The 25,092-nt window shown below is 38.0% G+C and overlaps 1 protein-coding gene, 1 long non-coding RNA gene and 1 other non-coding gene across 3 annotated transcripts in view; 1 reads left to right on the plus strand and 2 right to left on the minus strand.

Moving 5' to 3' along the window:
* The window catches only part of SGPP1 (sphingosine-1-phosphate phosphatase 1), a 36,209-nt gene that overhangs the window by 4,814 nt on the left and 6,303 nt on the right, over positions 1-25,092 (plus strand). The window contains exon 2 of the mRNA XM_067733801.1: positions 22,067-22,156. Coding sequence (XP_067589902.1) covers positions 22,067-22,156 — 90 coding nt within the window. The remainder of the gene's footprint in view (positions 1-22,066; positions 22,157-25,092) is intronic.
* On the minus strand, positions 17,469-17,594 carry LOC137207990 (small nucleolar RNA SNORA61). The gene has a single exon (XR_010935422.1). It is a non-coding gene; the product is annotated as a small nucleolar RNA SNORA61 (small nucleolar RNA).
* The window catches only part of LOC137222498 (uncharacterized), a 43,638-nt gene continuing 37,799 nt past the window's right edge, over positions 19,254-25,092 (minus strand). Inside the window, exons 2-3 of the long non-coding RNA XR_010942473.1 lie at positions 21,770-21,934; positions 19,254-20,015 (exon numbers count right to left, since the gene is read on the minus strand). This is a non-coding gene — a long non-coding RNA (uncharacterized lncRNA). The remainder of the gene's footprint in view (positions 20,016-21,769; positions 21,935-25,092) is intronic.

Consider the following 25,092-nt stretch of genomic DNA (forward strand, 5'->3'; position numbering starts at 1 on the left):
TTTTAATAATAATAATAGTTATATTATTATCTTTATTGACATTTATTAAGGTCTTACTATGGGTCAGACATTGTTTGAAATGTTTATTACCTCATTTAGTCTGCTCTTAAAACATCCCAATGTTTGGTCCTACTATTAATACAAGTTTACAGATTAGGAAACTGACATAGAGGAAGGATAAATGACTTAGAGTAACATAGCTAGTGAGTCACAGGCTGTCTTTTTTTTTTTTAATTTATTTATTCATTTATTTTTTGCTGCATTGGGTCTTCATTGCTGCACGCGGGCTTCCTTTAGTTGCAGCGAGCGGGAGCTACTCTTCATTGCGGTGCGCGGGCTTCTCATTGCAGTGACTTCTCTTGTTGCGGAGCATGGGCTCTAGGCGTGCGGGCAGTAGTTGTGGTGCGAGGGCTCAGTAGTTGTGGCTCCCGGTCTCTAGAGCGCAGACTCAGTAGTTGTGGCACTCGGGCTTAGTTGTTCCGCAGCATGTGAGATCTTCCCGGACCAGGGCTCGAAGCCCTGTCCCCTGCATTGGCAGGCGGATTCTTAACCACTGCTCCACCAGGGAAGTCCCACAAGCTGTCTTTAAACTTACAGACAAACTCCAGAGCTTACAGAGAAAACTCTTTTCATATCATACTTTGTGATTTTTAAATAATCTTTGCAATAATAAAATTTTTGAAATAGATATGTGTGTTCTTAAAATACAAAAACAGCTTTTATATACCTTGAGAAAATAATGTGTACATACATGTGCAATAGTGACAAATATTTCTTTTAAACATTAAGTTGTTGACTGAAATCAAATGCTGATTTGATCACCTTTCCTTTCCTCTATCTTCCTAATATAAATAAAAAATTAAGCATAATGAAGTCTTTGGGGAAAAAAAGAACATAAGATATTCCATCATAATGTAGTTTATTGTAGATTAAAAAGGAAGATATCTGTGAGATCATGAAACAATAAAAGAAAGGCAAGACATAACAGTTAGAAAAGTAGGTCACAAATGAGAGAGACCAGAAAAGGCTTCAAGAGCCAAGGAAACTGATCATTATAGTAATTCTTGGAAGAAACACAGTTTATTAAAAAATCAAATTGGTTCGCTACTTTATTTATTTTTACCTAGTATGATACTTGTGTTTGAAATGCACATTTTCCTGATTTTGTAAGTACTTATTATTAAATCTTCATTTTAAATTAATTTATTTGAACAGGTAATAGATTGTAGAAAATTCAATATTTACATAAAAATATGAAGAGGAGAGTACAGTTTCTCTTCTTTTTCTGTTCCACAGCTATGAGAATCTCATTTCCAGAGGGATTCATTGTTAGAAGTTTCTTATTTAGTCTTATAGAGATAGTCTTTACTTTTGTAGGCATATATTTATATAGTTTATTTTTCATACAAATGGCAACATACCGTTCTGGACCTTGCTTTTTTAATGTAGAAATATATTGGGGAGATTTTCCTTTTCTTTTACCCAAAAATTAATGAATACTAATTTTGTGCTTGCGATTGTCTAAATGCCTTACATGACTTTTAATCTCCATAAAATCCCATGAGTATTGTCACTGGTTTGCAGAAGAAACTGAGGCAGAGGGAAGATAAGTAACTAGCCCAAAATGACTCTGCAAGTACCTAACAGAGCCTGGATTCAGACCCAGGCAGTTCTGCTATGAAGTGACACTATACTACTGTTATATTGCCTCTCCGTATTAGCATTTTCCATGTTTTATACAGAGAGCTATCTGATTTTTTTCACATGTGCATGATGTTCCAGTATATTAACAGCGTAATTTATTTAAAAGTTGACTATTCCAGTACTGCCAGTTCAAAGACTTTCTCTATTTTTTTTCCTATCAGATTGTTGGTATTTTACTAATTTTTAAAAACTATACCTCTTTGGTTTTCTTTTTTTTTCTTTAAGTCCTTGCTCTACCTTCAAATAATGTTACACCATTTCAAGTATAGCAACAGTATACTTCATTTTTCCCTTTTCCCAACTTTTTTTTTTTTTTTTTTTTTGCGGTACGCGGGCCTCTCACTGTTGTGGCTTCTCCCGTTGCGGACGCGCAGGCTCAGCGGCCATGGCTCACGGGCCCAGCCGCTCTGCAGCATGTGGGATCCTCCCGGACCAGGGCACGAACCCGCGTCCCCTGCATTGGCAGGCGGACTCTCAACCACTGCGCCACCAGGGAGGCCCTCCCTCCTTTGTATTATTGTTGTCGTACATTTTACATCTACATATGTTATAATACTCAGAATACATTATTATTTTTGTAGAGTGTTCCAGCATTATTTCTAGAAATATTTTTTTCTCCCTTCTTCTCTCACATCATCCCCTTCTGGAACTTCAATCTCATGTATGTTAGATTTGTTTAACACTGGTCACTTGTAAATCACTAATGCTATGATGATGATGATGACGATGATGAAGAAGATGATGATGATGATTGCAGTGTTTCTGCTCTCTGTGCTTCATTTTGGATAGTTTCTATTGCTACAACTTCAAATTCACTGGTCTTCTGCAATGCCTAGTTTTCTGGTAAACTCATCAAGTAGAATGAGATATGATTTTAGATACTATATATTTTATATCTGGAAGTTCCTATTGGGTCTTTGGTCTAGTGTACAATTAAATTACTTGTCAGTTTAATCTTTTTAGGCTTGCTAGAGTGGGTCTAGAATAACCATAGTCTAGAGCTAATTTAGCCTCACTTCTAAGGTGATAACCTTCCAAAGACTACCCAATTCCCTCAGCACTCTGCCTGGTGGGAAAGCAATTACAGGCCTGTGTAAGCTTTGGGAATTATTTGGCCTACTGCTTTCCAATAGAAAAGCCTGATGGATTTTCATCCCGTGTGTGCACAGGTTAGTACTCAGCCAGTGATTTGCAGAGACCCCTTCACCCCCACGGGGCTCTTTCTCTGTGCAGAGTCCTCTCTCCAGTACTCTCTTGAAAATTATTGCTGCTTTGACCTCTGGGAACTCCTGTTTCTCTCCCCTCAACTCAGTGAGACTGTTGGACTTTGTTTTGCTTCCTCCTCCTGTGCTACAGCCTGGAGACTGCCTCTAGCAGCAAGCCAGGGCAGTCATAGGGCTCATCTCATTTGTTTTCCCTTTTCTCATGAATCACAGTCCTGTGCTATTTGTTTTCCAGTATCTGAAAACAGTTCTTTCATATAATTTGTCTAGTTTTCTTGTTGTTTACAGTGGAATAGCTTTGTTTTCTTTTACAACAGTTAATCATTTATGGGCAGAAACAGAAATTCTCTTACCTCTACTGTTTTTTTTTTTTTAAACATATAATAGCTTACTGAGATGTAATTCATATACCATACAATTCATCCATTTAAAATATACAATTCACTGGCTTTCAGTGTATTCATAGTATTGTACAACCATCGCCACAATCAACTTTGGAACATTTTCATCATCCCCCAAAGGAACCCCATACCCATAGCAGTTGTTCTCTATTTTCCCCCAATCCCTAGGTACCCCTAGGCAACCACTAATCCACTCTAGAGATTTGCCTACTATTGTCATCTCATGCAAATGGAAGCATACATATGTAGTCTATTGTGAATAGCTTCTTTCACTTAGCATAATGTGTTAAGATTCATCCATATTATAGCATGTATCAGTAATTCATTCCTTTTTATTGCAGAGTAATATTCCATTGGATGGATATACCACATTTTATTTATGCTTTCATCTGTTGTTGGACATTTGAGTTCACTTTTTAGTTATTCTGAATAGTGTTGCCATGGATATTTTTGCGTAAGTTTTTGTGTGGACGTATTTTTTTTTCCTCTTGGGTTACTTACTAGTTTTTTTTTTCTTTTTTTGCGGTACGTGGGCCTCTCACTGCTGTGGCCTCTTCCGTTGCGGAGCACAGGCTCCGGACATGCAGGCTTAGCGGCCATGGCTCACAGGTCCAGCTGCTCCGCGGCATGTGGGATCCTCCCGGACCGGGGCACGAACCAGTGTCCCCTGCATCGGCAGGCGGACCCTCAACCACTGCGCCACCAGGGAAGCCCACTTACTAGTTTTTGAAGCCTTTTATGTAGTGGTGAAATTTGCCTTTTGACTGTGGTGTGATTTGGAAGTATGTTTCCCTAATCATTACTTCTCTTCTGACTTTTTTTCCAAGGAGAAATTTTTCTTTTTATGTATCAATCTTTTTTTTTTTTTTTTTTTTTTTATGGTACACGGGCCTCTCCCGTTGCGGAGCACAGGCTCCGGACGCACAGGCTCAGCGGCCATGGCTTACGGGCCCAGCCGCTCCGCGGCATGTGGGATCTTCCCGGACCGGGGCACGAACCCGTGTCCCCTGCATCGGCAGGCGGACTCTCAACCACTGCGCCACCAGGGAAGCCCTATGTATCAATCTTTTATTTCATAGTTTCGCAATTTTGTGTAATATTAGGATGGCTTTCTACCATGGTTTCTTTTTTTTAAATTTAATTAATTAATTTATTTTTGGCTGTGTTGGGGCTTCGTTTCTGTGTGAGGGCTTTCTCTAGTTGCGGTGAGCGGGGGCCACTCTTCATCGCGGTGCGCGGGCCTCTCACTGTCGCGGCCTCTCTTGTTGCGGAGCACAGGCTCCGGAGCGCAGGCTCAGTAGTTGTGGCGCATGGGCTTAGCTGCTCCACGGCATGTGGGATCTTCCCAGACTAGGGCTCGAACCCGTGTCCCCTGCATTGGCAGGCAGATTCTCAACCGTGCCACCAGGGAAGCCCCCTCTACCATGGTTTCTTATAGTACTTTTATGGTTTCATTTTTTATGCTTAAATTTTTGAATCATCTCTTGTTTTGAGAAAGGAATCCAACTTGATATTTCCCAATGGCACCATTTATTGAATAATCCATTTTTCCCTACTGACTTGAACTGTCACTTTTATCATATATTAAGTATAGGTATATATTTGGGTCTATGTCCATAATTTGATTTAGAATTGATATATCTAATATTTTGTGCAAGTACTATACTATTACATTTATTGTAGTTTTATAAATAGTTTTTCAGAATTCTTGCTGTTTTTATTTATCTGTCTTCGTGTACTTTCGATTCTGTCTAGTTCTAAAAGAAAAATCCTTTTGTAGTTTTTTTATTAATTGGAAAGATAAAGTTGTCCTTTCACATTTAAGTTTTTGATCCACCTTCAGTTGCCTTGTACGTGCTGTGAGGTATGGATCTGATGTAATGTTTTATATAAATAATTAACTGACCTTGTGCCATTTTTGAATAGTTTATCCTTTCTCCACTTATCTATAATGCCACTTATGTTACATATCAAGTTCCCATATATGTATGGGTCTAATTCTGGGTTCTCTGTTTTGTTTCACTGGCCTGTTTGTCTCTCTCCTTAGCAATATTATCACCTTTCTTAATTGGTATAGTTGCTTTAGAATAAGTCTTGGTATCTGTTTATGAAAGTTCTCTATCATATTCTTCAAGACTGTGTTGGCTATTTTTGAATATTTGTTTTCAATATACAGTTTAGAACCAGCCCTTTAATTTCCATGTAAAAACCTGTCTGGACTTTTACTGAAATTGCAATGAATTTATAAATTAATATGGAGTGAATTGATAGCCTGACAATTTTGAATTTTCTTATGTTTGAATATGGTAAATCTTATTTATGTTTTCTTAAATGCATTTCATGAAGTTTTGTAATTTTCTCCATATGGATCAAGCATATCTTTTGTTGGATTTATTTCTAGTTACTTTATTTATTTTTGTTACTGTTGTAAATGATATCTTGTTAAAATTCAAATATTCTAACTTTTTGTAGCTGGAATATAGAAATGCCCTTGGTTTTTATACATTGATCACATATAAACTTTGTTCAACTCGCCATTAGTTTAATAATCTGTAGGATAGTCTCATCTGTTCTCTATAGGGAAAATCATCTCAGCTGAGAATAATGACAAGTATATTAGTTCTGTTGTAGTTGTACACTTTTTTCCTTCTCATTGACTGAAAAGCTTTAATCAAGGTAATGACATTCAATTCCACAAATATGATCTCTTCACATTTCTAATAAGTACTAGGCAATAACATAAGCCCTCCAGATATCAGAGTGACTAAAACAAATATGGTCTGTTTGCTCAAGGAGATTAGATTGGTGTTTTAGAAATACTCTTGTGTCTGTAGGATGGAAAATGGACTGGAGAGAAGCAAGACTGGAGGCAGGTAAGCCAGGCCTAGTAAGAGGTTACTCTGCCAGTGTAAGGGAGAGATGATGGGGACCTAGATCAGGAGACTGCAGACAGGCCTGCTGCCTGATTTTATATGACTTGTGAACTGTGAATGGTTTTCACATTTTTAAATAGTTGAATAAAGTCGAAAGAAGAATGATATTTTGTGACACGTGTACATTATATTATTCAAAATTTTAGGGGCTATACAGTAAAGCTTTATTGGAACACAGCCGTGTTCATTCATTACATAATTGTCTGTGGTGCTTTTGTGCTACAACAGCAGAGTTGAGTAATTGTGACCTTGATTGTATAGTCCACAAAGCCCAAGATAGTTACTTTCTGGCTCTTTACAGAAAAAGACTTTGCTGGCCCCTGACCTTTAGGTGGCAGTAGAGAGAAATGGTGAATTTGAGAGTTATTAGGAGGTAGACTGACAAGGCATGGTGATTAACTGGGTGTGGCTGTAAAGAGGAAAAAGTGGAATAAAGGATTATTCCCAAATTTCCAGATATTTGGAAAGGTGAGAAATATTAGTTTGATTTATAGAGATAGAAGATATTGAAATCAGGTCAGATTTGTGGAAAGGGGCAGGAGCGTGGAGGAGATGAGTTCTGTTTTAGATACGTTGAATTTGACATGTCTGTAAGACAGCCATTTGCAACTATCTAGGAGGCAGCTGTATACATGAAAGAGACCTGGACAGGTTTGGTGTCAACAACATAGACGTGCAGAACAAAGTGATTAGAGTGGATGATATTGCCCTCAGTGAGGATACAGAGTAAGAAGAACAGAGGGTCTATAGGAAAAAAAAAATTAAAGACATCAATATTTAAGGAATGGATAGAGTAAAAAGAACCTGGAACAGAATCTGACAAGTAGCAGTTCGAGAGGTTAAGAGGATATCTTAGGGATTGTCTAACTAAGGCAGCGTGTGTGTGAGTGTGTGTGTGTGAGTGTGTGTGTGTGTGTGTGTTGTGGGGGTGCAGTGTTCTAGTAACCCATTTGAACTAGCTTAAGCAAGCAAACAAACAAACAAAAAAACCAAAAAACGTTATTTGAAGGCTAGGGGGGGCTGTCTCGTGGAAGTCAAGGATAAGAAAGTGCTACCAGGTCTCATGAGGGATTGGAGCTAGGCTCTGGAATGCTATCAGAACTAAAGGCATGCCATCCATCTTTGTTTCTTGAGGTTGCATGGTCTCTCATTTCTGCTTCTTTCTTTTCTGTCTGTACTTTGGCATGTGTATGTCAGCCTCACCCCTAGTTCTATGTCATTTCCAAATTCAAGCACGTAACAGAGACTGACTGACTTTCTGACTTTATTACTATTAGGAAAAAGAATCTGATCGGCTCAGCCCAGCCAATGGATTTGCTTCCCTAGAGCCAAGTGTCTGATTCAGGGGCTGTGGTCAAGAGAGCAGGATCACACAGTATGAGCATGTCTCCAGGGCCACACTGCTGGGTCTAAGTGGGGATGTTTGCAGAAGAGAGGCATATAGATTGGACAGTATCATAAAAAGAATATACTATAAACTACAAGTGAAAGAAAGAGAGGGTATTCTGGAAAAGGAAAGTAGTTAATATTGTTAAATGCTACTAAAGATAAACGGGATAAGTACTGAACCTTATAGAAGGCTTGGAAAATAGAAGAATAGGAAAAAGCTAGTGTTAACTTTATTTCCTTACAATTTTGAAATAATTGGGACCATATTGTATGCGGACTTTATTCTTTTTTTATTTAATATAATGTGATGGTAAATTTTGAGTCAACTTGGTTAGGCCACAGTACGCAGATTTTTGGTCAAACACTATTCTAGATGTTTCTGTGAGGATATTTTTAAAAGACACTAACATTTAAATCAGTAGATTTTGGATAAAGTAGATTACCTTCCATAATGTGGGTGGAGCTTTATCCAATCAGTTGAAGGCCTTAAGAGAAAAAAGACTGTCCTCCCCCAAGGAGGAAGGGATTCTGCTAGCAGACTGCCTTTGGACTTGAGCTACGTCAAGTCTTCCCTGGGTCTCCAGGCTGCTTTCATACCCTGAAGATTTTGGATTTGCCAACCTCCATAATCCTTAAAATAAATCCAATATAAAGCCAATTCTTTATAATAAATCTCTCAATATATATGTATACATATACATCCTATTGGTTCTTTTTCTCTAAAGAATTCTGAGTAATACATTATGTCATAAATTTTCTATCAGTAAAAATTCCTAGAAAACTATTAATGAATGAAATCTTTTCATATTCCTGCAAAATACTTTTTATACTATAGGGTTGTCCTTACTGTTGATATTATTATCTTTATAAACAAGGAAACTGCATTGCAAAGAGACTATAAAACTAGCCCATGGTCCCACACCTGAAGAAGTAGGCACCTTTCGGAGTCTGCCGAGTTCCCAGCCCTCTGAAGGTTCCCTCACCTATAGGGCTGCCATATTTTCTCTACGTGTTCTTGCCCATCAGGAACTGAGAAGAGTACTGTTTGGGCAGGTTCCTCAATGAAGAAGTAGTGAATTCAGAAAGCTTTATCTACCATGTGGACTGAAGAACAGAGAAACTAGTCTGCAGAAAAAGAAGAATGAAGTGGATATGTAAAGAGAAGAGATGGTCCTGTGACCGTCCAGTTTATAATTCCAGTTTCTTCTTGAAGCTTAGCCTCATTCTGCCATAGGGTCCTGTGAGATGCTCTGTATCTTTACAGATACATCTCTTTTTTTCCCTTCAAGATAATTTAATATCTGTTATTTACATTTTTAGAGTCCCAATAAATGCATGTAGTAAGTGGCTAGATCCAGGTCTGTGTAGCTCCAAAAACTGATATTTTATTTTATTTTTTTGGCTTCGCTGCGTGGCTTATGGGGTCTTAGTTCCCTGACCAGGGATTGAACCAGGCCCTCGGAAGTGAAAGCACCGAGTCCTAACCACTGGACTGCCAGGGAATTCCCAAAAACTGATATTTTAAGCACTACTTTATTATCAATAAATGTTGATTTATTCATTGTTGTATGGTATATATAATTTTATTATAAACATATTTATATATAATCCTTGCCCTCATTTCTATTTCTTTAGTGAAGAATTCTAGGAGAGAGGTTACTGATTCAATGTATATGAACATTTATAGCTCATTGTGTATTGACAAAATGCTTTCCAGAAAGGTTGCCTCAATTTTTACTCCACTAGCAGTGTATGAGAACAATGCAGGATATATCATTAATGTGTTCTTCCTGTCCTTTGTTGTTCATCTAAACACTGTCCATTCCTCAAATGGAAAATATAATATTTTTTCTTGGTGCTTGCCTTTGTCCCATGTTTAAGTTACTTTAAAATTTTTTGACTTCTACTAAGAACAGTCTTTGTAACTGCTTTTTTTTTAATTTAATTTTTTTTTTTTTTGGCTGCTTTGGGTCTTTGTTGCTGCGCGCGGGCTCGCCCTAGCTGCGGCGAGTGGGGGCTACTCTTTGTTGCGGTGCGCGGGCTTCTCATTGCGGTGGCTTCTCTTGTTGTGGAGCACGGGCTCTAGGCGCGTGGGCCTCAGCAGTTGTGGCTCGCAGGCTCAGTAGTTGTGGCTCGCAGGCTCTAGAGCGCAGGCTGAGTAGTTGTGGCGCACAGGCTTAGTTGCTCCGCGGCATGTGGGAATCTTCCCAGACCAGGGTTTGAACCTGTGTCCCCTGCATTGGCAGGCGGATTCTTTTTTTTTTTTTTTTTTTTGCGGTACGCGGGCCTCTCACTGTTGTGGCCTCTCCCGTTGCGGAGCACAGGCTCCGGATGCGCAGGCTCAGCGGCCGTGGCTCACGGGCCTAGCTGCTCCGCAGCATGTGGGATCTTCCCGGACAGGGGCACGAACCCGTGTCCCCTGCATCGGCAGGCAGACTCTCAACCACTGCGCCACCAGGGAAGCCCGGCAGGCGGATTCTTAACCAGTGTGCCAGCAGGGCAGCCCTATAACTGCTTTAATTGTAAGTAATTTTATTAACTTACTGACATCAGTGAGTGTGAATGGAAAATGTCCTAATATAAAACATAATTCCAATTATGAGTGATAAATATTTAAGGAAAGCATATCAGTAAAAGTAAAAACATTTGGTAGAATAACTGAAGGAAATGTTTAGATAAGTGTTCTGTGATAGGATTTGCAATGAAAAGATTAGATAGTGGCATGAAATTAAAAACATCTAGGAGGTCATGTAATCTGTTTTGGGTTTGGTAATTTTTTATTGATTTGAAAATAGGAAGGATTTGTACATTTTTCTTTCATCTTTTTGCTGTTGTTGTTGTTATTTTGCTTTTTTCTTTGGCCGCCCAGCTTGCAGGATCCCCAACCAGGGATCGAACCCGCAGTCTCAGCAGTGAAAGTGAGGAGTCGTAACCACTAGACTGCCAGGGAATTCCCTCTTTCATCCTTTTTGATAAGATCTAAAGACTTAAGTAAAAACATTCTTTTTAGAGGAAATAACATAAATTCAGCAGATAAAGCTCAACATTCTCTAAGAAAAAGAAAATAGAAGCTAGGAACCCTTACCAAACTCAAAATTATAACTTATTTGTGTAGTGATAAAAGTGTAAAGTAATAAGCATGGTAAATTGGAAAAATCATCAGAATAGGCCACTAGAATATAATACTAAATGTTATTTAGCATTGCTGGGTCTGTTTCTTATTTTGTAAAGAGAGGGGAGAGGAATTAGTGTACGATCCTTTGTACTTGCAATTAAGTGAAGTTTGTACCTAGCCTCCATTCTAAGAAAAACTAAGTAAAATGTATCTGTGGTATTTTTGATCCTAGGGATACAAGGAATTAAACAAATAATACACTTTATACAGCTTAGTATAGTGGTTAAGAGCTCAGACTTGGGAATCAGACTTCCAGTGTTTGAATCTCATCTCTGTAACTTAATACCTGTTTGATTTTGGGCCTCTCTCTGCCTGTGTCATTTAAATTAGAACACCTACCCCTTAGGGTTGTTCTGATGATTAAATGAGCTAATATTTGTAAAGCTCTTAGAATAGTGCCTGTACATGGTAAATTGTACGTTAAATTATTTAATCTATTAACATCTCAGTAGAAAACAAACTCACACACATTTCTTCTAACATCTGCCTAGAATTGAATTTGGGGTATAAAAAAATCCAGTTGGAGTTTTCTATTGCAATGCCTTTTGCATTTTGAAAATTACTGTACTTAATTGCCTTTATTCCACTTACTCTCCCAAGTGCTGAGGCAGCTCCAGAAGAGCTGTTGTCATCCCAGACTAGATTTGCTCCCAACCCTAGAGATTTGAATTAGGAATTTAAAAAAAAAAAAAGTCTCTACAGAATCTGTACTAGACACTGGAGAGATTTTCTGGGACCTTGTGAGCAAATAGGCTATATTATCCAAGAGACAATTAGATTAAAAATGATTTGACAGGTTACAATCATAATGAATTAATGAATTGGATACTGCCTGGAAGACGGGATTTACTAAATTTCTTTTGTTTCTACTCTGGTTTCTGCAGAGGGAATTAAGAATTTGTTGTTCACCTTAACTATCTGGAAAGCTGTGGGCTTTAGAGCTTCCTTTAGCAGCTCTAAAATGATGCAATCTATGTAATATTACATGTAGCCCGTATCTTTTTTCCTCACAAATCCCTTCCCTGTAATAGGAATTGGGAAATGGACTTATTTTGTTAACATAAGGTCACATCAACTAGTTTGCTAATAAATAGTATGTCCTTATTGTGGTTTGTAATATAAAAGACATTTAAAATTATAATTAAGTTCTATTGATGAGTTCTTTTGCTAAATTGTGATATAAAAGTTTGACAGTGAAACAGTAACTAAGATGACAACAAATGTGTATAGGTCAAAACAGTAGATTGAGTTGAAAATGTTTTAGTACACATTTTTATTAATATGTACATTAAATGACCGTATATGGGTCAGATTTTGTTTTACCTATTTGAACCGACATATTACTCTACATTAGTCTACTGGTGTGGAAAGTACCATGAAGGAAAACATGCTATTTTGATTAAATTTTTTTGATTATTTATTTTTGCTTTTAGTGTAGAAAATATAGTTCATATTGTGTTGTTGAATGAAGTGGCTTTTATATTTCTATGCAACTTGAGTTACTTTGTTTTAGAAAGTGTAGATTACTTTTAAAAGCTTAAGCTACAGAATCCTTACCTAATAATGTTTGTTCTAAAACAAGTATTGGAAGTTCCCTTTCCTAGTTTACTCAACAGGATTTTCAGATTGCAGTTTATCATGGTGAATTCCAGAGATGCTCTTAGAACTAAAGTTTAACGTAGCCCAGGTTTGAGGCCAGGAGTTGAATGATACCATGGCTTTTGACCCCAAGTTATCTTGAATGAGTTACTGTAAGACTGATGTTCTTAGTGGCTAAAGGCTTACATTTACTTCATTCAACAAGTATTTATTGACTGCCTACTATATGCAGACACTAGACAATAATTAAAATAAATACTATTATTTTACGTACATATAAGTATTTGTAATATATATGTACATATAGAATATACATAAAATATATCCTAATGCATAAATATATCCTGTCAAAGGTAAGGGTGTTTAATTTCTTTTATTAATGTTTTGTAGTTTTCAGTTTAACTTCTTTTATTAATGTTTTGTAGTTTTCAGTATACCATTCTTTTATTTATCTGGCTAAATTTGTTCCTAGGTATTTTATTCTTTTGGGTGCTATTGTAAATTGAATTGTTTTTTTAATTTCCTTTTCAGATCACTCATCACTGGTGTATAGAAACAAAACTTATTTTTGTGCATTGATCCTGTACCCTGCAACTTGCTGAATTCATTTCTTAACTCTAGTAGTTTTTTGTGGATTCTTTGGGATTTTCTGCTTTTAACATCATGTCATCTGTGAATAGAGATAGTTTTACTTCCTAATTTAGATGTTTTTTATTTCTTTTCCTTGCCTAATTGCTCTGGCTAGAACTTACAATACAGTGTTAGATAGCAATGGTGAGAGGTAGACATCCTTGTCTTGTTCCTAATCTTGGAAAGCAGGGTGGGAGGAACCTTTCAGTCTTTCAACCATTGAACATAATAGTGTCTGTAGATATTTCATAAATGCCCTTTATCACGTTAAGGAAGTTCCCTTCTATTCCAAGGTTTTGAGAGCTTTTATTAGGAAGGAGTGCTGGATTTTGTCAAATGCTTTTTCTGCACCAATTGAGATGATCATGTGATTTTTTTGTTTTGCTTTGTTTTGTTTTTTGCGGTAAGCGGGCCTCTTACTGTTGTGGCCTCTCCCTTTGCGGAGCTCAGGCTCCGGACACGCAGGCTCAGCGGTCATGGCTCACGGGCCCAGCCGCTCCGTGGCATGTGGGATCCTCACGGACTGGGGCACGAACCCGTGTCCCCTGCATCGGTAGGCGGACTCCCAACCACTGTGCCACCAGGGAAGCCCGTGTGTTTTGTTTTGTTTTTACTTCATTCTATTCATGTGGTGTATTACATTGATTGATTTTTCTTTGTTGAACCACCCTTGTATTTCTGGGATAAATACCACTTGATCGTGGTGTATAATACTTTTAATGTGCTGTTGGATTTTGTTTGCTAATACTTTGTAGAAGATTTTTGCATCAGTATTCACAAGGGATATTGGCCTGTAGTTTTCTTGTGATGACTTTGTCTGGTTTTGATATCAGGGTAATAACGGCCTCACAGAATGAGTTAGGAAGTGTTCCCTCTGCTTCTGTTTTTTGGAAGAGCTTGGGAAATACTGACATTAAATCTTCCTTAAATGTTTGGTGGAATTCACCAGTGAAGCTGTCTGGACTCAGGTTTTTCTTTGGAGGTTTTTTTTTTTTTTTTACATCTTTATTGGAGTATAATTGCTTTACAATGGTGTGTTAGTTTCTGCTTCATAACAAAGTGAATCAGTTATACATATACATATGTTCCCATATCTCTTCCCTCTTGCGTCTCCCTCCCTCCCACCCTCTCTATCCCACCCCTCTAGGTGGTCACAAAGCACCGAGCTGATCGCCCTGTGCCATGCAGCTGCTTCCCACTAGCTATCTACTTCACATTTCATAGTGTATATATGGCCATGCCACTCTCTCACTTTGTCACAGCTTACCCTTCCTCCTCTCCATATCCTCAAGTCCATTCTCTAGTACTTTGGAGGTTTTTGATTACTTACTCACTTTCTTTACTTGTAAGTCTGTTTAAACTATATTTCTTCTTGAGTCAGTTTTGGTAATTTGTGTTTTTCCAGGAATTTGTGTATTTCATCTAGGTTATCTAATTTGTTAGCATATAATTGTTCATAGTTTTCTCTTATAATCCTTTTTTAAAAAAATAAATTTATTTATTTATTTTTGGCTGTGTTGGGTCTTCGTTGCTGTGTGCAGGCTTTCTGTAGTTACGGCGAGCGGGAGCAACTCTTCATTGCGGTGCGCGGCCTTCTCATTGCGGTGGCTTGTCTTGTTGTGGAGCACAGGCTCTAGGTGTGAGGGCTTCAGTAGTTGTGGCACGTGGGTTCAGTAGTTGTGGCTTGCGGGCTCTAGAGCGTAAGCTCAGTAGTTGTGGCAAACAGGCTTAGTTGCTCCTCGGCGTGTGGGATCTTCCTGGACCAGGGCTTGAACCTGTGTCCCCTGCACTGGCAGGCAGATTCTTAACCACTGCGCCACCAGGGAAGTCCGTCTTGTAATCCCTTTTATTTCTGTAAGATCAATAGTAATGTTTCCACTTTCGTTTCTGATTTTAGTTATTTGCATCCTCTTCTTCTTTTTTTTTTTTTTTTGTCAGCCAGGCTGTAGATTTATTAGTCTTGTTGTTGTTCTTTTTTTTTTTTTTTTCTGCGGTATGCGGGCCTCTCACTGTTGTGGCCTCTCCCGTTGCGTAGCACAGGCTCCGGACACGCAGGCTCAGCGGCCATGGCTCACGGGCCCAGCCGCTCCGTGGCATGTGGGATCTTCCCGGACCGGGGCACGAACCCATGTCCCCTGCATCGCCAGGTGGACTCTCAACCACTGTGCCACCAGGGAAGCCCTTGTTGTTCTTTTTAAAGAAATAACTTTTAGTTGTGTTGCTTCTCTTGTTTTTCTATTCTGTATTTCATTTTTCTCCACTCTTATCATTTTGTTATTTCCCTCAGTTGCTAGCTTTGCATTTAGTTTGCTCTTCTTTTTCTAGTCTTCAAGGTACAGAGTTGTGACTGATTTCTTTCTTTTTAACGTAGGGCTCCACTGTTATACACTTCCCTCTGAGTGCTGCTTTTATTGTATTACATGATTTTTATTATGTTGTGTTTTGTTTTTACTTGTCTCTATTTTATAACTTCCCTGTGATTTTATCTTTGGCCTATGGTTATTTAAGCGTAGTGTAATTTCGGGACCTCCCTGGTGGTCCAGTGGTTAAGAATCGGTCTTCTGGGCTTCCCTGGTAGTGCAGTGGTTGAGAGTCCACCTGCCGATGCAGGGGACACGGGTTTGTGCCCTGGTCCCGTGCCCTGGTCCGGGAAGATCCCACATGCCACGGAGCGGCTAGGGCCGTGAGCCATGGCTGCTAAGCCTGCGTGTCCGGAGCCTGTTCTCCGCAACGGAAGAGGCCACAACAGTGAGAGGCCCGCGTACCGCAAAAAAAAAAAAAGAATCTGTCTTCTGATGCAGGGTACACGAGTTGGATCCCTGGTCAGGGAAATAAGATCCCACATGCCACGGGGCAGCTAAGCCTGCACCACAACTACTGAGCCCTTCCGCTCTAGAGCCTGCGGGCCACAACTAGAGAGAAGCCCGTGGGCTGCAACTGGAGAAGCCCCCACACCGCAAGGAAGAGCCCTCGAGTTGCAATGCGTGCTGCAACTAAGACCCAACACAGCCAAACAACAATTAAAAAAAAAGAGTAGTTTAATTTCTACATACAGTTGATCCTCATTTTTCATGCATTGCTTGTTTGTAAGTTTACCTACTCAGTAGAATTTGTCACTCGAGAATCAGTACATTCAGACCTGGTGCAGAGTGGTGAAAAATTTGAGTCATCTGGTATACATGTTCCCAGCCAAGGCTGAGCAAGGCAATAAACTGCTTTCTTGTTTCAGCTGTTATACTGTAAACAAGAGTCCTTTTTGCAGTCTGTTCAGTACCACATTTGTCATGTCTTTGTGCTTTTTTTTTGATGGCTTTGCTGTTTAAAAGGGTCCCCAAGCTGCAGTGCTGTTTTGTGTTCCTACATACAAGAAGGCTGTGATATGCTTTACAAAGGAAATATACATGTGTGAAGTAAGATTCATTCAGGCACCAGTTACAGTTCTTTTGGCCATGAGTTCAATATTAATGCATCAACAATATAGTACATCCAGAAAATGGAAGAGGAAATTCACTGATGTGTATGTAAGGCCACTCTGGAAATGCTGAAGTAGTATCTGTAGTGTCTGATGAAGCTATGGAAAAGATGGAAAAGTGTCTGACTTTGTGGATTCATGAGATGATAACCAATTAAAAAAAAGAAAGCATAGTGGACAGCATCATTATGAAGCTGAAAGCCAATGAAATCATGTTACCCAGAGTAAGGAAAATATTAAATTCTTCTCTTGTAGTACTGACTGGCCTGCACATTTCAAAAGACTATACAGCATGAAAAATGTTAAACTTGCAATAATCCTGAGTCAAGATCAAGAGGCTGTGGGAGAATCTTTAGGTTGTCTGCTAAGTGTTATTTAGGAAAAAGGCTATGTGGAAAAGCAGGTTTTCAATGCTGATGAGACTGGCTTATAGAACTATTTCTCCAGTTCTGTCAATGTTTGCTTCAGTTATTTTTGGGCTTTGTTTGGTGCAAATGTGTTTATAATCATTATATCTTCTTAAAGAATTGATCCTTTTATCAATACATATTGTCCTTTGTCTTTGGTAACAATTTTTGACCTGAAGTCTGTTTTGTCTGATTTTAGTAGTGCCACATAGTACTCTCTGTTGGTTACTATTTGCATGAAATATGTTTTTCCATTTGTTCACATTCAACCTATTTGTGTCTTTGGACCCAAAGTGAGTCTCTTTAGGCAGCATATAGTTGGATTGTGCTTTCTTATCCATTCTACCAATCTCTGCCTTTCATTGGAGAGTTTAAACCATTTCCATCTAAAGTAATTACTGATAAGGAATGACTTTTGACATTTTGCTATTTGTTTTCTGTGTGTCTTATGCGTTTTTTACTTCTAATTTCCTACATTGCTGTTTTCTTTTGTGTTTGAGTTTTTTATAGTGTACCTTTTTTTTTTTTTTTTTTACCTTGTTTTAAACTAGCCCACATGCTATATAACAGACACTATGAACACAGCTTCAGAATTACTATTCCTCCTTTTACGACCACTGAGACCAGGGTTCAGATCCAATGGGAAAGGGAACTGGAGGGTTATAGCATACCATTTTGATTCCCTTCTTATTTCCTTTTGTGTATATTTTTTAGATACTTTCTTTGTGGTTACCATGGGGATTAAAATTAATAACTAGATATATTTTGAAGGTATATCTGACACTTTTAATGGATTGGATGATGGGTATGAATGAGGAAGTCAAGGTTAACAACAAGGTATTTGGCCTGAGGAATGGAACAGTGGAGAAGTCATTTATTAGGAAGGAGATAACCATAGGAATTTAAGTTGGTCAGATGTGGAGACGGCAGAGAAATCAGGAGTTCAGATTTAGTCATGTTACATTTGAGATGCCTGTTAGACATTGATCACGTAGGCAGTTGGATAATAAAAGTCTGAGATTCAGGAGACGTGTCCTGGCTAGAGATGGAAGTTTGAGTCATGAACAAATGGATTGTATATAAATCCTTGGGACTGGATGAGATCACTAAGGGAGTGAGTGTAGATTGGGAAATGGGCACACTAATACTAAAGAGCTGTGAATAAAGGGGGGAACTAACAAAAATGACTGAAAAGGAGTGGTCTATGTATATTTTATATATTTGTAATAGATTCTGTCATTTCTTAGGAAAGGATAATTCCACATAAATCTGTTTTCTTTCCAGCAATGTCTAAATGAGGACAGTGGTCCTAAATATTAGTGGTCCTAAATTTTAGAGACAGTTTAACATAAAACAAAAAGGTAGTTATAATTTGGATATTCTTAAATATAAAATAAGTGTGCCAGATGAATTGGTTATTATGCATAATCTTCCTCCCCCAACATGATCCCACTTTAGGAATATTACTTTATCCAGTTTTTCTAGGTGGTTTTACTTTTTTTTTTTTTTTTTTGGCGGTACGCGGGCCTCTCACAGTTGTGGCCTCTCCCGTTGCGGAGCACAGGCTCTGGACGTGCAGGCTTAGTGGCCGCGGCTCACGGGCCTAGCCACTTCGCGGTATGTGGGATCTCCCCGGACCGGGGCGTGAACCCGTGTCCCCTGCATCGGCAGGCAGACTCTCAACCACTGCGCCACCAGGGAAGCCCGGTTTTACTTTTTATAGTCATTAAAATCTGTGATCTTTTTTATCTGCTTAAAAGATTGCTTGATAAAATACTTCTTTGCTTTGATACTGTAATTATACTGAATTCTGTTCTGCGGGGAGCGAATGTGAAAGTTATGTAGTCAGAACTGAATCAGGTCTTCCCCCAAATGTGTTTCTTTCCACAAAAAAAATCTAGGGAAAATATTGTGAAGGTAGAGACTAATTGCTTAAAAAAATCAAACATCAATGAAAAAAAAATGACTTGTTCTTTTCCCAAGTAGTCATCTTACCCCAGTGAGATCTAAAGGTGCTCTGGAATAGGGGAAAAGCTTCCACATCTAGCTTGTTTGCATTCCTAACTCTCCCATTTAAACACCTTGGAGTTAGTAAACCTGAATAAAGGTGGATTAAGTTAAGTTAAATTCAGTTAACTTAAAATGCTTCTTTTTGCCTACCTTCAGTCCTAGCTTTTGAGACTTAATAAATGAATTTTTCTTCTATCTATTGTGTAAGAGAATTCCCACCAATAACTTTGTACTTTTTTACTTCCTTATGGGGTCTAAGCGAAAAAAGAGAAAGAAGAAAGACGCATAGGAGACTTTTTTGGTGGTGGTGGTAGTTTTTACTTCTTTGCCTCTCCCTTGCTATTAACAGTTTAAAAAAAAATGAACAGAAAAATTGAAAATACCTGAGTGCCTGCTACAGAGACAAAAGCCACTGTTATCATCTCTCACCTAGATTGTAACAGCAGCCTCCTAACTGGTCTTCCTGCTTCCACCCTTGCTCCCTTATTGTCTAATCCCATGACACTGCTCTGCTCAAAACCCTGCAATGGCTCCCCATTTGATTCCCCACAAAATCAGATTTCTTACGGAGGGCTCTCAGGCTCTGGTTGCCATGACCTCTCTCACCTCTCCTCCTACCTGCTCTCTCTGTTCCAGCCACACTAGCTTCCTTGCCAGTCACATTTCCTCATTAAAGACTTTGCTCTACCTGATCCCACTCCCTCATATAGGTTCTTTCCTCAGATACCTGGTTGGCTAATTCTCTCACTTCCATCCAGTCTTGCCTTAAATCTCAGCTTGTCAATATAAAGCCTCCACTGACTATCTTTTAATACTTTAACCTGCCCCACTCACACTCCCATACTCCTAATCCTATTTCTGTTACAGTTTTAATTATGATAGGTGTGGTTATGCTCTGGTAATGACTTAACCCTGAAAACAGCTTAACAACGAAAGCTTATTTCTCATTTGTGTTTCATATCCATTATGGGTTAGCAAACGACTCTGTTCCACTTAGAACCTCAGGGACCCAGGCTGATGGAAGTTTGCCCATCTTGTGATGCATCTCAACATGCAGCTTCCAGCGTCCCATCTGTAGGGAAGAGAGAGTTCATAGAATGATTGAAAGGGGCAGAAGTCACCTTTTTCCCAGTTCATTGTCAGAAGCAGTCACATGGCCCCAATCTAACTGCAAAAGGAGCACAAGGAATATTTGGTGAACATTACTGTTTCAACACCTGTTCTCTTTTTATTTCTCCATAGTACTTTATCATGTTTTATTGTATAATTTGTATATTTTATATAAAATGTCATTTATATATTTACATATTGTATAATTTGCATATTTTGTTTTTATTATTTAGTGCCTTTCCTCAGCAAGAATTTAAAACTTATTCTCCTAGAAAACCTCACTACTTACAGCTTCTTGGACACAAGCATTTCTTCATTTGCTCCTGCTGTTTGTAATGTCCTCTATCTTTTTTGCCCTGTGCTCCTTTTTCCTCTAAAGAGTAAATCCGACTTATCTTTTGGGACAATTTGAATCTTAATCTGGGAGACTCAACTAACATCCTTAAACTAAGTTAAAGGCCCATCCCTTAGACTCCCTCTGAATTTTTATTATACTCCTATCATAGCCCTTAACCTCCTTATAGGGTTACATGTCTGTCTGCCCCATTAACCAAGTTCCTCATGCATATGGAAGAATGTCTGGAGAAATACATGGGGCCTAGAAAAGAAACTATGAGGATCCGAATAAGGACAGTATAAGTAGGGTGAAGAGATGACAGAATCAAGAAATATTTAGAAAGTAAAATCAGCAAGACTTGCTTATTGGTTGAATATGAGGGATAAGGGAGAAATCAAGGATAATTCATACTTCTCATTTAGATTATGATACTTCCAAGTGACATAGGGAATATGAGAGGAGGAACAAGTCTAGGTGGTAGGATGATGAGTTGGGTTTGAGGTATAGTATGTTTAACTCCATAAGGATCTCAAGATGGAGATATGTGCAGGGGTTGGCTAAATGGTTCTTAATCCAAGGACATGGATAGGTGTTCAGCATGCTAAGTAGTAGTTAAAAGATAAGAAAAGGTGAGACTGCCAATAACTACTAAGGGCAGAACCCTTAGTTAAACTAACGTTTAAGGAACAATTAGAGGAATACATGCTCTTGTGCAGAAAACACAGAAAAAAATAGGTGGTGAAAGGGGAACCACGAGAGTGTGATGCTGTAGAAATCAAGGTATTTAGACTTTCAGGAAGAAATATGTGGGCCATGTTAAAAGCAGTAGAGAAGTCAAATCAAAACAACTGTGTACTAAATCTTGACCACTCTTCTTGCAACGTTACTTAACTCTTTCAACTCCACTTCTTATTGAACCACCTTGAATTCTTATTGAATTGAACTATCTCGGCTTCAATTTCATTGAGAAATTTGAAGTTATCAGGCACATGCCCATCCATCAATCATTTCCTCCTTCCGTTTAATATCAGGAGCTTCAAAGCCAAGTCTAATACCAGTGCCATTAATACTAAGAGTTGTCTACATTTTAAGTTTTTTCCCAATTTATGGCTTTCTGCTCCCAGTATCCCACCAAAATTTTTTGCAATAAGGTTGCCATTTGAAATTTTAGTGGAGGGGCAAAAATGGACAACAAATTACGTGATGCTGAATATCAAAAGGAAGATGTGGAAATGGCAAATAGCAGTCAGTCACTGACGGAAGTGAGAGGGAGAGAATGCCTCCTCCCCAAGGGAGCAATGATATTCACCTGGACCAGATTCAGGTGTTATCCCAGAGGCACTTTCATTTTGGAGCTGCAGTAAAAGTATGTCTCTTACCTGTTTTTCTTCTGTAGCATACCAGTGATTGCATCTTTACTGTAGAAGCAAAAATGAGCCAATTCCCACAACGAAGATTGTAGAAGCATTCCGTTTGATTCATTTGTTCATTCATGTAAAAGTATTTCCTGAATGTCTGCTATGTGCCATGCTTATGGTTAGGTGCTGGGAATACAACGGAGAGTAAAAATCACATAGTTCTTGTTCTCCTGGAGTTTGGTAGTATAGTGATTTTTTATTTGCTTGTTTATATTTAACCTAATTTATTTAACTAATTTTACTTTTTTTTCCCTTTAGTATCCTCTTATATATGGACTGATTCTTATTCCCTGCTGGTGTTCTCTAGTTTGCCTAAGTAGAATTTACATGGGCATGCACTCCATTCTGGTAAGGAAAACATTGTGTTCATAGAGCTTTATTTTTTTCTAAAATCGACAGGCAATTGTATAATTTTTACTCATTTTCAAACTTACTGGAAACCTAAATGAGAAAATATAGTTACTGTAAATCATCTTTGTTTTGCAAAAATAGAAACAGGATGCTTTGTAAAGTTTTAATGTAGTTATCACGTATTTCATACAAACAGTTCCCACAATAACCAAGTATTATACTCAGGATAACATTTCTCCCTCCTTCCATTTTCACTTTTCTTTTCTTTCTCATTCTCTTCTATGCCTTTCCTACCACTGAGTCAAAACCAACAATGTAAATACAGACACCAAGGAGCTCTACTTATAAGTGAGGACCCAGTGACTAGAAGCTAAATGAACTTAAAACTGTCCTGGTGCCACTTGTATTTGAATATTAAACTCTAGTTTTCTTCTCTTTCCCGACAGTATTTTAGGGCTTACATCAGATATTTTATTTTGAGAATGCAATTCAGTTTCAAAAGCAGCAGCACAGAGACCCTGTGCTCTTTCAGCCAGCCACGCCTACTCACTTCCCTTCCCCTCCATCCCATTGACATTTCCTAGTTCTGGCCTGTACCATCTCTTAACCAGATTACTGCAGCAACTTCTTAATTAGCAGCCCCACTTCCAATAAGACACTGCTCCGTACAGTGTTTAGCCTCCTGTTGTAGTTTACTGTCCAAAACACAAGTATGATGCCATACTGAATGACTTATGTTTCCTCAAATGCAAAGGGTGTTTCATATCCCAATACCATTAGGAATGCCTTAACCGCCACATGGAATGCCCTTTCCCTTTTCTTTGCCTAACGGACTATCCTCTCCTGTTCTTCACGACACACAAAAAAACATTATCTCCTAAAGCCTCATTACCTTCCCCATCTTTCCTTTCTCAAGACTGGTTAGGTAGCCTTTCTCCCAGAGCATATTGAACATAATTCTGGCATAGCACTTATGCTAAATTGCTATTGCTTTTTTCTTTATCTTTCATCCCCACTAGATAATAAGCAACATGAGAAAAGTAACCCTCTATCCCTTGCATTTAGTGTGGTGTCTCTTATGACACTCTGTGAATGTATTATGTATTATCTTGTAGATAAAGGATCAGAAGAAAGATGGAGAGATAGAAATGAATTCATGGAATCCAAAAGTTTATAATAGGTTATATAAAATTTTTCTTGTCCTTAACAAGTTCACATTTTTAGACTTTTCTACTCATAAAAGTGTCTCATTAGCTTATTTCGCAGCTGTGGAAGTATTGGGTTTCTACTTCTTCCTCAGATTGCTTGCTTCCAGCAGCTGCCCCTTCACTAGTAAATTACCAGAAGTGCCAAATGCTATGTTAAGAAGCAAGCTATTTGTGTTTTATTTTTTATAATTATTTATATTAATGCAAATTATGAATTGGCGTATAATTCTGTCTTTCTGACTAATCTCTACTAGTTTTATAATAGACTAAGTATCACATTTTTATATCAAATCTAATATTAGTCACAAGAAAATGTTTTCCATCTCTGTGCCATGTTACAGTTATTCCCTTCCACTACCAATTAGCAATATTGCACCTAAAAAACTAACAAAAGGTTATGCATCTATGAATGATAATATTATCCCTAGATTCATTATCATCATAAAAGAGGAATAAGAATCTTAATATATTGAATATGTAATCTCAACCATGCTCTTCTTAAAAAAAAGGAAATGTATAGTGAATTAATTAAATATTTAAGCTGAGTTCAGTTCATGTTTAGATACTGGATAACATCTGTTCTTGAATCAGCTGAAGTAAAAACAATATTGAGGCATTATTTTTCAAATCATGAGTCTGACAACCAAATCATGAGTCTGATAACCCTCGGTCTTTTTTTTTGGCCGCACTGTGAGGCGTGTGGGATCTTAGTTCCCAGACCAGAGATTGAACCCGGGCCCCAGCAATGAGAACACCAAGTCCTAACCACTGGACCACCAGGGAATTCCCCAGCCCATCTTTTAATTATTCAAAAACGATCTTGTCCCATAAAATGTCTTTATCAGTTTTATTCTGACTAGCTACTGAATTTTACTATGTATAGCATTGCAAGTTGTTTTCCTTTTAAAAGTAAAATCACAGATGACTTGCAAGCATCGTAAATTATGTTTCTGTATTATAAGCACAATTATTCCTAATCAATAATATATTGGTTTTATCATTTGATAATTGATATATGAAATTATAGTCATAATGAACCCCCCCTTTTTACATTATGGATCTAATGTATTCCCACAATTTTCACTTTTTCCTATATTTTAATGCTTCAGTAGTTACCTGCATTTTGAACTATTTTCTTAATCATAATTTGTATCTTCATTGTTTATTGTGAAATTACTATGGAACTATAGGCAGAGTATGCCCTAGAAGTTGCTAATAGGTGCTTAGCTGCCATATTATCTAAGCAGATGTCTTTATTAACATTAAGAAGAAAGTTCTAATAATGTAGTCTAAATAATTTATATTAACGAGCACTTTGTTGAGTATTTTCCATATGCTTTGTTTTTATTGTTATAACACAAAGAGCAACACTTAAGTTTATTTTTAACATTTGCCTACCTTCCTAGATTTTCTTAATCCCCAGAAAAGTAGAGGAGTTACCACATCCATTTTTCCTCTATTTATTTGTGTATGTATTTGTTTATTTGTTTATTTATTTGGCCGTGCCATGCGGCATGTGGGATCTTAGTTCCCCAACCGGGGTCGAACGCATTGGGAGTGCAGAGTCGTAACTTAATGGGGAAGTCCCCATTTTTCCTTTATTCATCATCAAACCTAGCTCTAAAAATTTCTTGAAACACAAGCCATTTTTAAATTACTAGATTAAGTACTTGACAAATTACTGTTTTGTTTCTACATTAGTAAAATTATGAATATGTTATAATT

This window comes from Pseudorca crassidens, chromosome 1 (genome assembly GCF_039906515.1).
Source record: "Pseudorca crassidens isolate mPseCra1 chromosome 1, mPseCra1.hap1, whole genome shotgun sequence".
Lineage (NCBI taxonomy): Eukaryota > Metazoa > Chordata > Mammalia > Artiodactyla > Delphinidae > Pseudorca > Pseudorca crassidens.